We start from the raw sequence: 14,007 nt of genomic DNA on the forward strand, positions 1-14,007 counted from the left end.
GTCCATGCATCAAGTCCTATTCATGTTCTATACATGTAATTTTTTTCTGTTAAAACACTTTATAGTGCATCATTCAAGCAACTGTCTGCACCTCGTCTCTGACAACCATGACTTTATCAGCAGTCCTATGGTCATCAGCTTCTTAGAAGCACATGTAGACTTTCTTTGGATTCCACTGTTTCATCTCACATATTATCTTAACTCGGTATTCAAAGGTGACAGAAGGTCTGAGTGTATTTGTGTGGTTGTTTTTACCAGATACATATTTGCATTACAAATATCTAATGTTATGGAATCTCAGCAACTGAATTTTTCCATGCATGCAGAGCTGGGAAAAATATGTGCACCCCTAAAGATTTCTATTACTATTTTTCCTTTTTTAAAGAAAACAATATGTAGGGTAATATAAGTACATGAGCAAAAATAGTTTTTGAATAAGGACTTAAATTGTTAAGGAAGAAATTAAAAAACGTCACCCTATGTGAAATGCTGAAGAAATACAATTTTTAATTTTAATTTCTATGGCCATATTCAGCACGAAAATTCACTTAAACAAAACCTGGTGGACAAATTAAAGTAGGCTATGTTATGAACACTAAATCCTTCCCTTTAAAACTAAAACTCCTCATTTAATTGCTTTACTCAATAGACAAAAATGTTGAACTAGTTGTCAAAATCTGTGAAGCAAATGTTATTCATTTCCTTATGATTTTTCTCTGATGATATTGTTTACAGTTAAGCACAATTTTATCCACAGCGTATTTGTTGTAAATAAGTTTGTACTTTGCATGGACAACGCTATAGATAAATTAGAACTGCAAAGAGTAGTAAAAATGTGGTGCACATGTATTCATTGTCTTGTACTCGTTTATCTCACTTTATACATTAATGTGTAACTTAACTGTACTTTTCACCTGGCTGTGGAATAGTGTATAAGGCTGTCTGTGTAAATTCTGGGATGATCAATTCAGTCTGTATGTAATGGGCATTAAGTGAAAGAGTCAATTTAATGATGGAGGGGCTGTTATTATTTAGTGTTAATATGGTGGCATTCTCGTCAAAATACGTGATCATCTGTAATTTAGTTTCTTAACATCGCCTCCTCACTTCTATAATCTGAAGGTTATGGAAGCTTTGCAACACCTGGTTGGGTCATGTAACACTGTAGTGTGGGCAGAGGCTCTTTTTATTTTTATTTTTTTAAAAGGCATGCCTTGCGCACCTCTCGTTGCATACAGATTAACAGACCGGTGAAGACGGTTAGGTTAAGGATGCCTGGAGGTGGGGTTGAGACAGATTGTCCCACGATGTGATATTTTCTGTCCCCCTGCCTTTCAAACAGCTCTGTTTAGATAAAACACTAAATTCAGGAAGGTAATTGGCTTTCTGCTTCTGTGATCTTAGAGATTCTTTGGGTGTATATGATCTTAAATAAACTGAATTTCATTGAATATTATAGCTTTATAGAGTTTACTGGAGAGCACAGTTTATTTATGATCCCAAAACACATTAGATTTTAGCTCATCTCTACCAGCTGCAATGGAGCTCGCAGAGGAAAACTCAAAGCCACTGTCAGATGCCAAAACCAGCACCGACGGTCCTGTGGATACAGGAGCTCAGAGACCCACGTGGAGTGGGCAGCTGGACTTCATCCTGGCCACGGTGGGATACGCAGTGGGACTGGGAAACGTCTGGAGGTTTCCTTACCTGTGTTACAGCAGCGGCGGAGGTGAGACTGCCAGATGGCGCGTGCTACTGTAATCAGTAATTATAGCAATAATAAATAGGTTTCTGGGTTAACTTTTTGCTTGGACAAATGCAAAACAAGCAAAGACAACTGTTTTCTTAGCCCTATTTAGTAATTATTCAGATATTTAAATTGTCAACTTCCTAAAATAATAGTAATTTTTTTGTCAAAATGTTTTTTTTTTTTGCCTAAATCATCTTTTGGCCAAAAAATGGTGGGGATTTTTATTCCTGTTTGTTTTTTTTTTGTTTGTTTTTTTCAAAAATCACTTTTGGCAAAAAAAAAAAAAAAAGACCTAGGCCATTATTTTACGAAGGTCACAATATTAATATTTTGCAACTTTTTGCTCCAGGTGCTTTTATTATCCCCTACCTCGTCATGGTTTTCCTTTGTGGAATTCCTCTGCTCTTCATGGAGTTTGCTGTTGGCCAGTATTCTCATTTAGGGCCAGTGCATGCATTCGCCAAAATCTGCCCCCTCTTTAAAGGTAAGTGTCTCTCTCCATGACAGAGGCTGCTTGTTTTGGTGAAGATAAACCTCTGATCGGATTCTCTGCATTCACACATGAAAATGAAGATTTAATGAAAAAACTAGCATTTTTTAGATAAATTCCCTTTAAATTTGAAATCTTTTCTAGACTTCTAATACAATTTTTTGCTGAATGTAAATAATCACGCATGCCTTATTTATGATCCATAACTTTGCATTAAACCAACACATAGATTACTATCTAGCTCAAACAAGAGCCCAACCATCAACAATGACAACTGTGACTATAAAAGTGATGTCTGTCTTGTTCTAACATGAGATTTTTCTTCAAAGTTTTCTTATCTCCTTAAAAACAGAGATAATCTACCCGGTCAAAACGTTTGGGTCCTTCACTTGATTCATCGCTAATTTCTTCCTGGTTATTGCTCTGTGCTAAACAAGGGCCAAAAGCAGGTAGCTTGTTTCCTATATCCTCTTGTCAATGATTTAACTGTGCCACTCATTTTCATTCTACTGTTTTAAACACAGCTCAAGATACTGAATTACTATATTTAGCAAACATACCATCCTCCCTTTTCTCACTTCATTATTATAAGTTTTACTGTTTTTATTGGTATTTTAATGTGTTAGCCCAACATATAGCTGTGGATAATGAGTGATGTGCATTGATAAATTACAGTTTTCAAAATTTTTACAATTAAAACCCTTAAATTGTGTAGTGTTTACTACACTACCTTTAAAGCTGATATCCTGATAAAATCCAGTGCCACCATAATTCATAATCTGAAACTGGGAAGAATGTGGCTCATCATTATTCTTATCAAGAGATCAGAAGATCAGGTTTCTTAAAACCTTTTCTGAAACTTTTATTTGCTTTGTATTGGAGCATATTATCCCACTCCACGATCCCACAGGCATCAGGGAAAACCATTTCCATAAAAACCATGCAGTCTGTAACCATAGTTAGGTTACATGTGTCAATCACATCCACATAGAGGTAAGGTACCAAGATTTCCCAGCAGAATATTGCCCAAATGATCAGCATCCCTCTACCACATTGTGTTGTTTCCTGTGTTCTTCAGCAAGGCAATACGAGAGGATATCCAGCATTATTTGGTTCACCTGTCAGTATTTATAATGTTCTGCCCAGGGGTGAACTGGGGCAAAAAAAAAAATCACCTTTGGACTTTTCCCTGCTTGGCTTATTTCCCAGATACATAAAAAATAAAGTACAAAATATATTTAGTAGGGATGCTCCGATCAGGTTTTTTGCTGCCGATTCCGATACCGATCACCCACGAGGCCGATCTCTGCCGATCATTGATCTTTGCCGATCACCTGAATTGGTTGTTGATTTTTTGCGTCAGGTATAAATGCTGCTATGTGATCTGGCAAAATTGAGTGAGTGTTGTTAGCTGTGCGCTGCTTTACCTGCTAGCTAGCCGCTCCGGATGTCCTTTTGTTTTTGCATTGAGCCTCGATGTAGCCAAACTCCGTCAAGTGTTTGTTTTTTAAATATCATATTAGATTCGTTGTGTTGATGCAATTTCACGTGCTTCACCTCCGAGGTAATTTTCCGTGGCAACACAAACATCCCCATTCACTATCAGAGCTGCAACGACGGGATTTGTTGCCGCGCGCCTGCGCAGTGTGAAGGAAAGAGGGGATCAGCTGCAGGCTGAGAAGTGAGATAAATGTGATCGGTTTTGGTGATCGACAAGAGACAGTGATCGGAGATCACCGATCATACACTTCGGGCGATGATCGATCGGCACACCTCTAATATTTAGCAAAATCTAGAAAAATCTTTCTGCACACACTGTCTGGTAAGAGAAACATTGAACCATAGCAGCTGACTAACTTATTAATATAATAGTTATTCTGTGATTGATTCCTGTCGTCTATTTCTGTCATAGTGTACCTTTAAACATCAACCCAGGCCTGGATCAAGTGTATTATTAAGACTGTAGCCCACCACAGTCATAAGAACAACAAGAAAAAGGAACAAATAGCAATTTGACTGAAACCACTAAAAACTGACTTTGTCTTTCACTAAATTTCTTGAAACATGTATATTTAACATCAATATCCATTTTAGCAATCTTTAAAAAAAAATAAAGTATTGAGCCATGCAGAAATTAAAGGAAATACTTTTTGGACTTTCCTGTAAAACGTAGTAAATTAAAAAGCTTCTTCTGGTGAGGGACAAATTAGGGCACCCCATCGTTTTCCCAAGTGAAAATGGCTGAAATCAGATGCAGGTATATTACATCAGTACAGCATTGGTACTCATCATTGTAACATACCTTTGCCTTGTTTCAACCAGACACTTTTGTTTGCTGTGCTCCTAAGTGTTAAGTGGGAGATAACACCATGCTGTGGTTGAAAGAGCAGCATGAAGGTTTAGCAATATATACCAGCTTGTGGGTCTGGTAAGGAATTTAAAGAAAAAACGTTTGTAAATATCCTCCGTTTACAAGCGAAGGATATTCAAACCACTTCCATCCTGCCTAGGTTTGGCCAAACAGCCAAATTTATTCATTCAAGATGCTAAAACAAGTAAAAAAAAACAACTAAAGTGCCATCACAGGACCTACCGCAGGCTCTTGCTACACTTAATGTAAAAATGCATGCCTGTGTAGAGTCATAAATCACCATCATATAATCCACCACCAATACACTGGATTAAAAGATGAATGAGGAAAATGTGGAGCCATATGTATAAAGATGAGTGCTGAACTATTGTTCTGCACTGGGATAAGCTTTCTTCAGAACACAGTTAGAGAATAGTTGACAGATTTATGCAGCATTTTAATAAAGTTTTTTTTTTATCCAAATGGAGTGAGATTAGCTATACAAGGGTTGACTATCCTAACTTTTTTTTCAGCTGGAAAACGCTTTTCTTAAACGAGTAAAACAATATTATTTCTTTTTTTTTTTTTTTTTAGGTAGAATTATTAATTTATTTACGTTCTTTTCCAAAGATAAAAAATAAGATTTGACATTGATATACAAACAGCACCGAATGTTTAATGGGCCGTCCTACTTTTTCCCATGGATGTTAAGTTTAGCCACATTTTGTTGGTGAGGGACATTTTTCTGCTGGATCATGGCTCAGTTTATGCAGTCTGAAACCCGACCCACTCAGACAGGAACAACAATGGCTTATATATTAAATAATTTACAGCTATTGCAGAACTTTGATCCCCTCTTGCTGTTAAATTCAACAACCACCAGAAAATAAGTTTTTCTTAAGACAGTAATAAGTAATGCTTCTAGTGAAGTGTGTAACCTCTTCAGCACATATTGCCTAACTTCTGCTGAATCATGCCTTACTTTGCCATCTGTTCCTCCAAATGTCACTCCACAGGTGTAGGTCTGGCCACAGTTGTAATCTCCTTTGTCTTCTGCACATTCTACAATGTGCTGATGGGCTGGGCATTTTTCTACTTGTTCAACTCATTCAGAGGAACTCTCCCCTGGTCATCTTGCAACAACACTTGGAATGTCGTTGGAAACTGTTCCAGCGGTTTTCCTGGCAATGCCACCCATCTGCAGTCTTCAAGCCAGCAGTTCTTTGAGTAAGAAGCCTGCAGTTTTTCCCTGCTTCAATTACATTTAATTTACAAGCACTTACTCAAATTATGTAATTTTAAGTTTTAAATATTCACTCTTGTGTCACCTATAAATATAAACATGTCGCATTCTTTATGTGCAAAGATCAACCTCATCTTTTGTTGTTGCTCAGGAAGGAAAAGGAAGAGACCGAGATATAGAAATATGAATGTCCTTTTTCTTTTTCCCCCCAGTCACAAACTTTTAGAGAAGACCAGTGGGATTGAAGAAGCTGGTGGCCTACAGTGGGAAGTATTTGGCTGTCTTCTTCTCTCATGGATCATCATTTATTTATGCACATTTAAAGGAGTCAAATCCACAGGCAAGGTTTGAATCATTATTGTTTTTCCACCCGATGTATACATGCATTGTGCTGTGAAATTTTATTTTCCTTCTTACAGATGTCTTCTGTTAGTTTACGTCACTCTTTCATGCATCAAATCATAAATCACATTAAATATCAGGTGAAAAGGAGTTACTCTCACTTTCTGCTGACTGACTTTAGCTTAACAGCACTTAACTTGTGCATGACGTCCTGCTGCATGTAGGACTCTAGCAGTCGGTCCAGAATGATCTGGAAGGAGTCAACGCTGAACTCAAACTGGCGCCGAAGGGCACTCACAAATTTGAGCTCGAGGTTTTTGCCACTGTTGTTTGACAGCGAGATAAGACTCCAGTGGTCGTGTTCGTTGTAAATTACTTACAAAGCTGGTATCCACAAGTTTAACCTTCTCAACATGGAGGCTTCCATACTCAACAATGTTGTTTTTTTTCTTTTTTGTGCCACATAGGTGGTGTATTTCACTGCTGTCTTTCCATACTTTATCTTGTTCGCCCTGCTTATCAATAATGTCCAGCTGCCTGGAGCAAAGGAGGGCATTCTTTATTTTATAACACCTGATTGGAGCAAACTGTTTGAAGTCAAGGTGAGACTGAGGGCAATGAAGCAACAACTAACAGAGATTGTTTGATTTTATAACCATATTTTGTGTATAAATCAGACATGTAATATGTCTCCATTTCTTTTTGAGTGATTTCTTATGAGACTAATTCTGTTCAAAATTTAACAAATGTCAGAATGCCAAAAGTAAAAAAGGTAAACAACACATACCTTTAATTGGTTGCAATCTAAAGTCAAATTTTCCAAAATCACCCTTTTTTCCTGTAAAATTAAACATTTTGAACAGATTTGACTTGCAGTGGCTCCATTAAGAGCAATAATTATTAAGTGTTGTTTAATCTCTGCGTTCTTGTTTTGAAATATGACTCCATGAACACAAAGAAAGAAAACAGAGTAAAGTAAAGCAAAATCAAATAAAAACATGTAAATCTGGTGTTTGTTTTCTTCTGTCTGTTGTAGGTTTGGGTCAGTGCAGCTGCCCAGGTGTTTAACTCACTGGGAATAGCATACGGCTGCATGATTTCAATGGCTAGCTACAACAAGTTCAACAACAACATCACCAGGTAAAATGTGATTTTTTTTGTTTTTGCTGTATTTAACAAATAAAAGCTTTGTTGTATGCAAAATGTATCACCAATATGTTCAGTGACTTTCTCTAACAAAGAGAGCAAATTTGTCCTCATAATGACAATTCACTGGGATAGTTAGGGAATAGCGTAATTAATATACTGTTATTTATGTATAGACTATAGCATAAATGATAAACACTAATTACATTAAATTAAATTAATTAGGGCCTTTCATCAATGTTGGAAAATAATTAGCCTGAGAAAAAATAATATCATTTTTCTCAGACTTGTGTCTTTATGTTTTGATACATAAAGACTTAAGTATAAAAAACCTAAGTTTTTTTATATTTAAGTTCTATTAAGTGTAAAAAACATAAATAAATTAGAACTAAAACCAAAACAAAAATAAATTATTTCATGATTTATGAAAATGAAATCATTTTCATAAATGATTTCACAAATAAACAGAACCAAAGTACTGTGACCAAAAGATTTTGCTCACATTTTGGAGTAGATAAACAGTCTCCGTAGTAGTTTCTAATCATTTGCTCCAAGCTTAAACTTTAGGTAATAGCTCAGATTTAGTGGGTTTCTGAATGGTGCAGACACCACAGAGTAGTTACTTTTCAATATTAAGTGTTTTTTATCCATATATGTTTTATAGGACGTTTTCTTATTTGTTATTGGAAGTCAGATTTTCTGAGCTCTTTGTTGGTAAAACAATAACATCCTTTACCAGCACGTAGCATGTATTAAAACAGTTGTGACAATCATATCATGTTTAAGATTCTTTCAGTGGACTGCAAAGTTTAATTTGTTGTTTTGCAGGGATGTGTTAATAGTATCATTAGTCAATTCCTTCACCAGTATCCTGGCTGGCCTTGTAATCTTCTCAGCTATTGGCTACATGTCTTTTAAACACAATCTACCAGTGGACAACATAGCTACAGATGGTAAGAACCGAGTAAAGTGCACTGACTTTTTGGAAAATACTAAACAGGACTTTAGAGTGAATGGTTTTATTTTGCTAAACATTCTGTAAAGATAGAAGATGTTTCTCATTTCACTTGTTACCATTTGTTTCAAATAACACAAACTTAAAAAGTGGTGAAGACCGGTACCTTTTTAACCTAAAATTATACTTTTACATAAAGAGATTTTTCATTTTAACTTTACCCTTTCTCAGTAATACTCAGTACAAACAGTTATTAATTAATACTTTCTTTTGGGAGTTATATAAAATTTGAGGGGCTGTTGGCGTTTTCAGCTAGTTCAGGTGCAATAAAAAATTGTGTTGGAGATGGGTTGTGCTTGTTTTCAAGTTAGGTTCAAACCTAACTACAATTAAGAATCTGTGGAAAGACTTGATAAATGTTTTGCAGATGCTTCCCATCCAGTCAGTCAGAGGTTGAGCCAATTTCTAAAGAAGAGAGGGCAACTATTTCATTCTCCAAATATGCAGAGTTTGTAGTGATGGATCACACAAGACTTGCAGCTGTAAATGCATTTAAGGCTCAAGCACTGACTTAAAGTGGATGAATACACACAATTTTGAAAACAAGATATATTTTTTATTTTACTGAGTAAATAAGAAATAGTTTTTGTTGCTACATCGCATAAGAAACATTAAAGTTTGTGTTTGTAACATGACAAAATATGAGTGAATATTAAGTTAATTGCACAGTGGTCTTTTCCTTCTACTTTTTGACAAGATGGTAATATACAAAATGACATTGTGGTTCAGCTAATAGAAGGCTAAAGTTGTTTTTCTCTGTCTACAGTTCATAAAAAGTTTGTTTTTAACTGGCTCAGGTCCTGGTTTGGTGTTTGTTGTGTATCCTGAAGTTCTCTCCACCATGCCTGGTTATCAGTTCTGGGCTCCAATGTTCTTCATCATGCTGCTGTGTCTTGGTCTTGACAGTCAAGTAAACATCTGCACCTCTTTACCCTTTAAAATCATAAGCCGTAAAAATGTTAGTTTTTTCTTTTATGGACTTTTTTAACTATAACTTTTAGAGTCGTCAGTAGTTTTATTTAGTCTATTTAAAATAATTTGGAAAGCATTAACACATGTGTATCTAACTTCTGTTTTATAATTCTACTCATGGCACACACAAATGGTAACGAGGCTGAATTTATTTAGTAGTACTTTTCACTTTTGTTGATCATGTATGATACTTTACATAACAAGTAACACTCTCTATAAACATTAATTCACAGTATTTTAATGATCTGTCTAGAAACCCTGCACTTTTCCTCTTACATGCACAAACTCAGAGGCTCAAAAGTACCGTAATGTTTGGCTCAGTGTCCTGCCCGTTATTATCTTTGTTTTGTTCTTTAACATAGAAGCGAATGGGTAAAGTAATGGACAAATAAACAGGCTATAAAACGCTCTTCAGGTTGGGGTTTCGAGATCTAGTTCAAGATCATCTTCACGCACTAACTTAGTCATGGATGCATAAGAACTGGATTGAAAATATTTCACTTTTCGCAGACTTCTGTTTCATGCTGCCATAGTTATGAAGGTACTTCAGAAACTAACCATTTTAACTGTAAAACAGCAGCATCCTAAAAGATGGCAGAAAACATTGGTGTTGGTTGATGTTTTTATGGACTGAAAATGGTAGAAGATCTAAAGAATTAGAAAATAAACTATTTTTTTGCACTATTTGATCATTTAATTGATCTTTCATCAATTAAATTTTTCACCTCTGGCACTATTTTCATTGAGTTGTAGCACAAACAGCCCATATTTTCTGAGGACATCCATGTCACAAATATAATAGTGTTGTGTTACGTGCTCAGAGTGAGTAACAGGTGTTTTCTGCAGTTTGGCAATGTGGAGGTGGTCGTGACGTTCTTGAAGGACGAGCTTGGAGTCAAAGTTCTTAGGTACCTGAAGAGAGAGGAGCTTCTTGTTCTGGTTGTGTGTTTTGCGGGGCTTCTTTTGGGAATCCCTCATGTAACTCAGGTGAAAAAGTCATACCCTTTCTTTATATTTTGCTAAGAATAATGAGGAATGCTGACAACACTTGCTACTTAAGCTTTACTGTCCTTTTTTGTAGGGAGGCATTTACGTGTTCCAGCTGATGGACTACTGCACTGCTGTGGGTTCCCTCATATTCCTGGCTTTCTTTGAAATAGTGGCTGTATGCTGGATCTTTGGTAAAGTTTTACATTTAGTTCAACCTTTTACAGCGAAATGCTGTCTTGTTACAATGCCATGAAAGACTTTAGGTCAAAGTTTTTATTTCCATGGCAGCCAGATTTCATGCTAAAGGTTAGACGATATTAAAGGACTTTTCCTCTGTCACATTTACTCTTATTCTCATTTTACATGTTTTTCTCAATCAGACTCACATACTTATTCACCTAATATGTAGTTTAACAGCTGGAGGTCCGTGTCTTTATGCATCAACTCTTAGTTTCTTTCTGCCAGGAGTCTCTCGTCTTTCCCTGATGGTGAAGAGGATGCGAGGCGAGTCTCCGAGCCTCTTCTTCCGCCTCTGCTGGCTGCTCCTCTGCCCCCTACTGATGCTAGTAAGTCCTGTTTCTGGCTACAAATCCTTATGAAATTCAGTCTTCAGGACTGGCTTTGTTTTCCACACAGAGCATCCTGGTATCCAGCATTGTTCATTACATGCCTCCTCGCTATGGAGAGTACATGTACCCACTGTGGGCTGAGTTAGTGGGGTGGGTCGTCTCACTGGTCTCTATAGTGTGGATCCCACTTTGTGCTGTTCATGAGATCTACAACAGCAAAGGATCACTTCTTCAGGTGAGCAAATAAAATATATTTTGAGCCTCTTATCATTTTTGTTGGCTGCATTTTAATGTTCTTGTTAGATTCAGGCTGTTGTTGACTTATTAGTGGGAGATCATTTGGTAAAATCTAGTTTATATGTGATTAACTCTGAGAAGTTATACAAGTAATGCTTTATTTTATACCTGACTATTTGTCCGAGGTAGTTCTCTAAAAGATAGTTTCTATTTCATCTTCTTTAACCCTCAGAGAATGAAAAAAGCTGTGGCCCCTACATTAGACCTGGATGCCATGGATCCTCATCCAAAGAAGCAGAAAGCAGACAAACCAGTGTTGAAAAAACTGTTAAGATCATCTGTGTAACCAGAGAGTGAAAACCAACTCTGTGTGTGAAATGATTAGTCCTGTGGGATGCTTAGATATTTTAGTCTTTGTCTGTTTTTACAAGGTCATGTTTTTATGAAAGACATAACTTTAAACAAACTGTAAATTTTGAAGGTTTTTAATTTTTTCTGTAAAAAACCTTTGGTTTTATCCATCATCTGAAGGATAAATAACAACAATTTGCTTTTAGAATCTTACTGTTATGTAAAAAATAAAACTTATTCTGTATGCTTTGTAAATGCAGGGATGTTATTCTCAGGGTGTTTTTGACTATTGTGCTTGGTGGGCTTTGTGGCGCATAATGAATCTGTGGAACTGGCAATTTATGCTTTTGTAAATCTGAAACACAACAGCTGCTTCAGTAATGACACATTCAGATCTAATGTGACAACAAGTCGGTAATAAACCAAAAGAATAAATTAAAGAATCAAATCAACCAAGTTAAATTCTGAATTTGTGGCTTTATACCTACAATAAGAGGAAAAACAAAGGCTCACATGGAGCAAGGTTAAACATAAGGAGATGTTTCATGAAAATCTAAATCCAAAAAATAATTGTTTACAATGTGTCTGAGCTTATATGCTGCAGACATTAGACTTTATTTCCATTGCTCATCAATACTTCTTTAAAATAATCCCTTATAAGAGACCCACCTTCACATTTACAGAAGATTAAATAAACCAATCAGTCCAGATTGATGATTAACCTGCTGGGGAAGATTTTGTCTGATATCTTTTTAGACATTATATTTTATTCAAAGTTGTGTTATACTTCTCTTAGCAATATTTAGTTTCAACTTTATCCTTGTTTTAAAAAGTGTAAAGTTAGAAAGACAGTTCATGTCTTTCTAAAGTTTATGTGATCAAATCTGTTATTCATTTGAATGAATGTTTGGACCAAAGTTACTGAACATGTTTATTAAACATATTAAGCAATAAGAATGCGACTAGATGTCCTATTGTTGAAATGTAATTTATTACAACTCAAGCTTTGTGATTGTTTAACAGTCTTAGAGAAAATATAAATGATTTACCGGTACTCTGTGTCTGTAAGGGGAAAAGTCAAAACTCAATGAACGGAAAAACTTTGGTCAACAATGAAGCTGTAATTTTTCAACCTTAGGAAGTAAATATAAACGGCAGAAATGGTGATGTAATGAAAAATTGTCTATGAGGTTCTGACTTACCTTCTTGGCTATTTCTGTTGCTGACTAAGAAAAATATTTGTCCTGCTGGAGATGTCTGGATCAAAAAGTAGTGAACATATTCTTTGAGAAATGCATATCATTATTCAAGTGAGAAGTAAACATTCGTCTCAATTACACTTCTTCTGATATTCAGTAATAAAAATAAAAATCTTCAAGTTTTTATACTTTTTTAAATAACGTTTTTAATAGTAAGATGTGTCTGCCTCATGTAAATTTCTTTCTCCTCACATGTCTTTCACTGGTTTTTGATATTTGATGTAACATCCGTTGCTTCCCGACAGGCATAAGGCCGTAGTATTCAATTAGTTGTGTATTGAATCTTAAACAGCTTCATTATTTCACTCTTTCTTGGGAAGAAACTGCAGATCCGCAGTTCTTGGAGGATATAAGCAACTATAGCTAAGAAGCAAGATTAAAAAGAACACAAACATGAATGTTTTAATTGATGTCTACTAAAACATGCAGGGTACAAGTCAGACTATTCTTATTAGATTACTTCATTTTTATTTCACAGTCACCATTAAGAAATCAATAAAATAAACTGAAAAAGCTACACCCGAGACGCCATTACGTATGTTGTCGTCTACTAAAAAAAACAGTCAAACCAACAAAAACAAAATTATTCCAAGTCTCCAATATAGTGAAATACAGTATTTATTTATTTACCTCTAAGACTAATGAATGATCGTTTAGGTTTTTTGTTGTTTTTTGTCCTCTTAGTCCCAAGTATCTTTTGAACCTATTACTTCAACATGTTAGTGGTGTCTTCCTTATTGCCACTAGGTGGCAGCATAGCAACGTAAATTAAATCATAGTAATGGTTTTTACCCCAATGGAGTCCATTCTTTAACAGTAAAACCATTAACATCGGTTTCACCGGCTGTATTTTAGTCTTCACAGTGATGGTCCATCTCTGCTCTCATGCTTCAAACCAACCATTACATCTGTAAATATAGCTACCATATCTTATTAAAGACTTCACTTCAGTTCAATAGCAGTAGAAACCTTTATTATTCTAATTTATGCTCCTCATGATCGGCTTTGCTGCTCTGGGCATAGAATGACATAACGACTGCAGAAGTATTTAAAAGGAAAATAAAATGCATTAACAGATGACAAACTGTAGGAGGGGAATATATGCAGGGTAAAAGTATGTGCAGGGCAAGCTTAATCACGCTGACTTGACATCAGCACATACGCTGATAATGTTCACTGTGAGATTGTGATCTCTTTGTATGGTTAACATAGTGAACTGCAGAAAACAAAACCACTCCAACCACAGGAGATCAGAGCTGAGTTAATTACTCCCTTGTCATAAAGTGCGGCTGT

General features: G+C 35.8%; 1 protein-coding gene across 1 annotated transcript; it reads left to right on the top strand.

Moving 5' to 3' along the window:
• Positions 1 to 1,232: 1,232 nt before the first annotated feature.
• LOC114154050 (sodium- and chloride-dependent GABA transporter ine) lies at positions 1,233 to 12,822 on the top strand. Its single transcript, XM_028032810.1, has 13 exons — positions 1,233 to 1,729; positions 2,100 to 2,234; positions 5,607 to 5,817; positions 6,046 to 6,178; positions 6,643 to 6,777; positions 7,212 to 7,315; positions 8,150 to 8,274; positions 9,134 to 9,246; positions 10,155 to 10,295; positions 10,390 to 10,489; positions 10,764 to 10,864; positions 10,935 to 11,102; positions 11,337 to 12,822. The coding sequence occupies exons 1-13, from the start codon at positions 1,540 to 1,542 to the stop codon at positions 11,448 to 11,450; spliced, it is 1,770 nt and encodes a 589-aa protein (XP_027888611.1). The 5' UTR covers positions 1,233 to 1,539; the 3' UTR covers positions 11,451 to 12,822.
• The last annotated feature ends 1,185 nt before the right edge of the window (positions 12,823 to 14,007 follow it).

The sequence above is a fragment of the Xiphophorus couchianus genome, chromosome 12, assembly GCF_001444195.1.
Source record: "Xiphophorus couchianus chromosome 12, X_couchianus-1.0, whole genome shotgun sequence".
Lineage (NCBI taxonomy): Eukaryota > Metazoa > Chordata > Actinopteri > Cyprinodontiformes > Poeciliidae > Xiphophorus > Xiphophorus couchianus.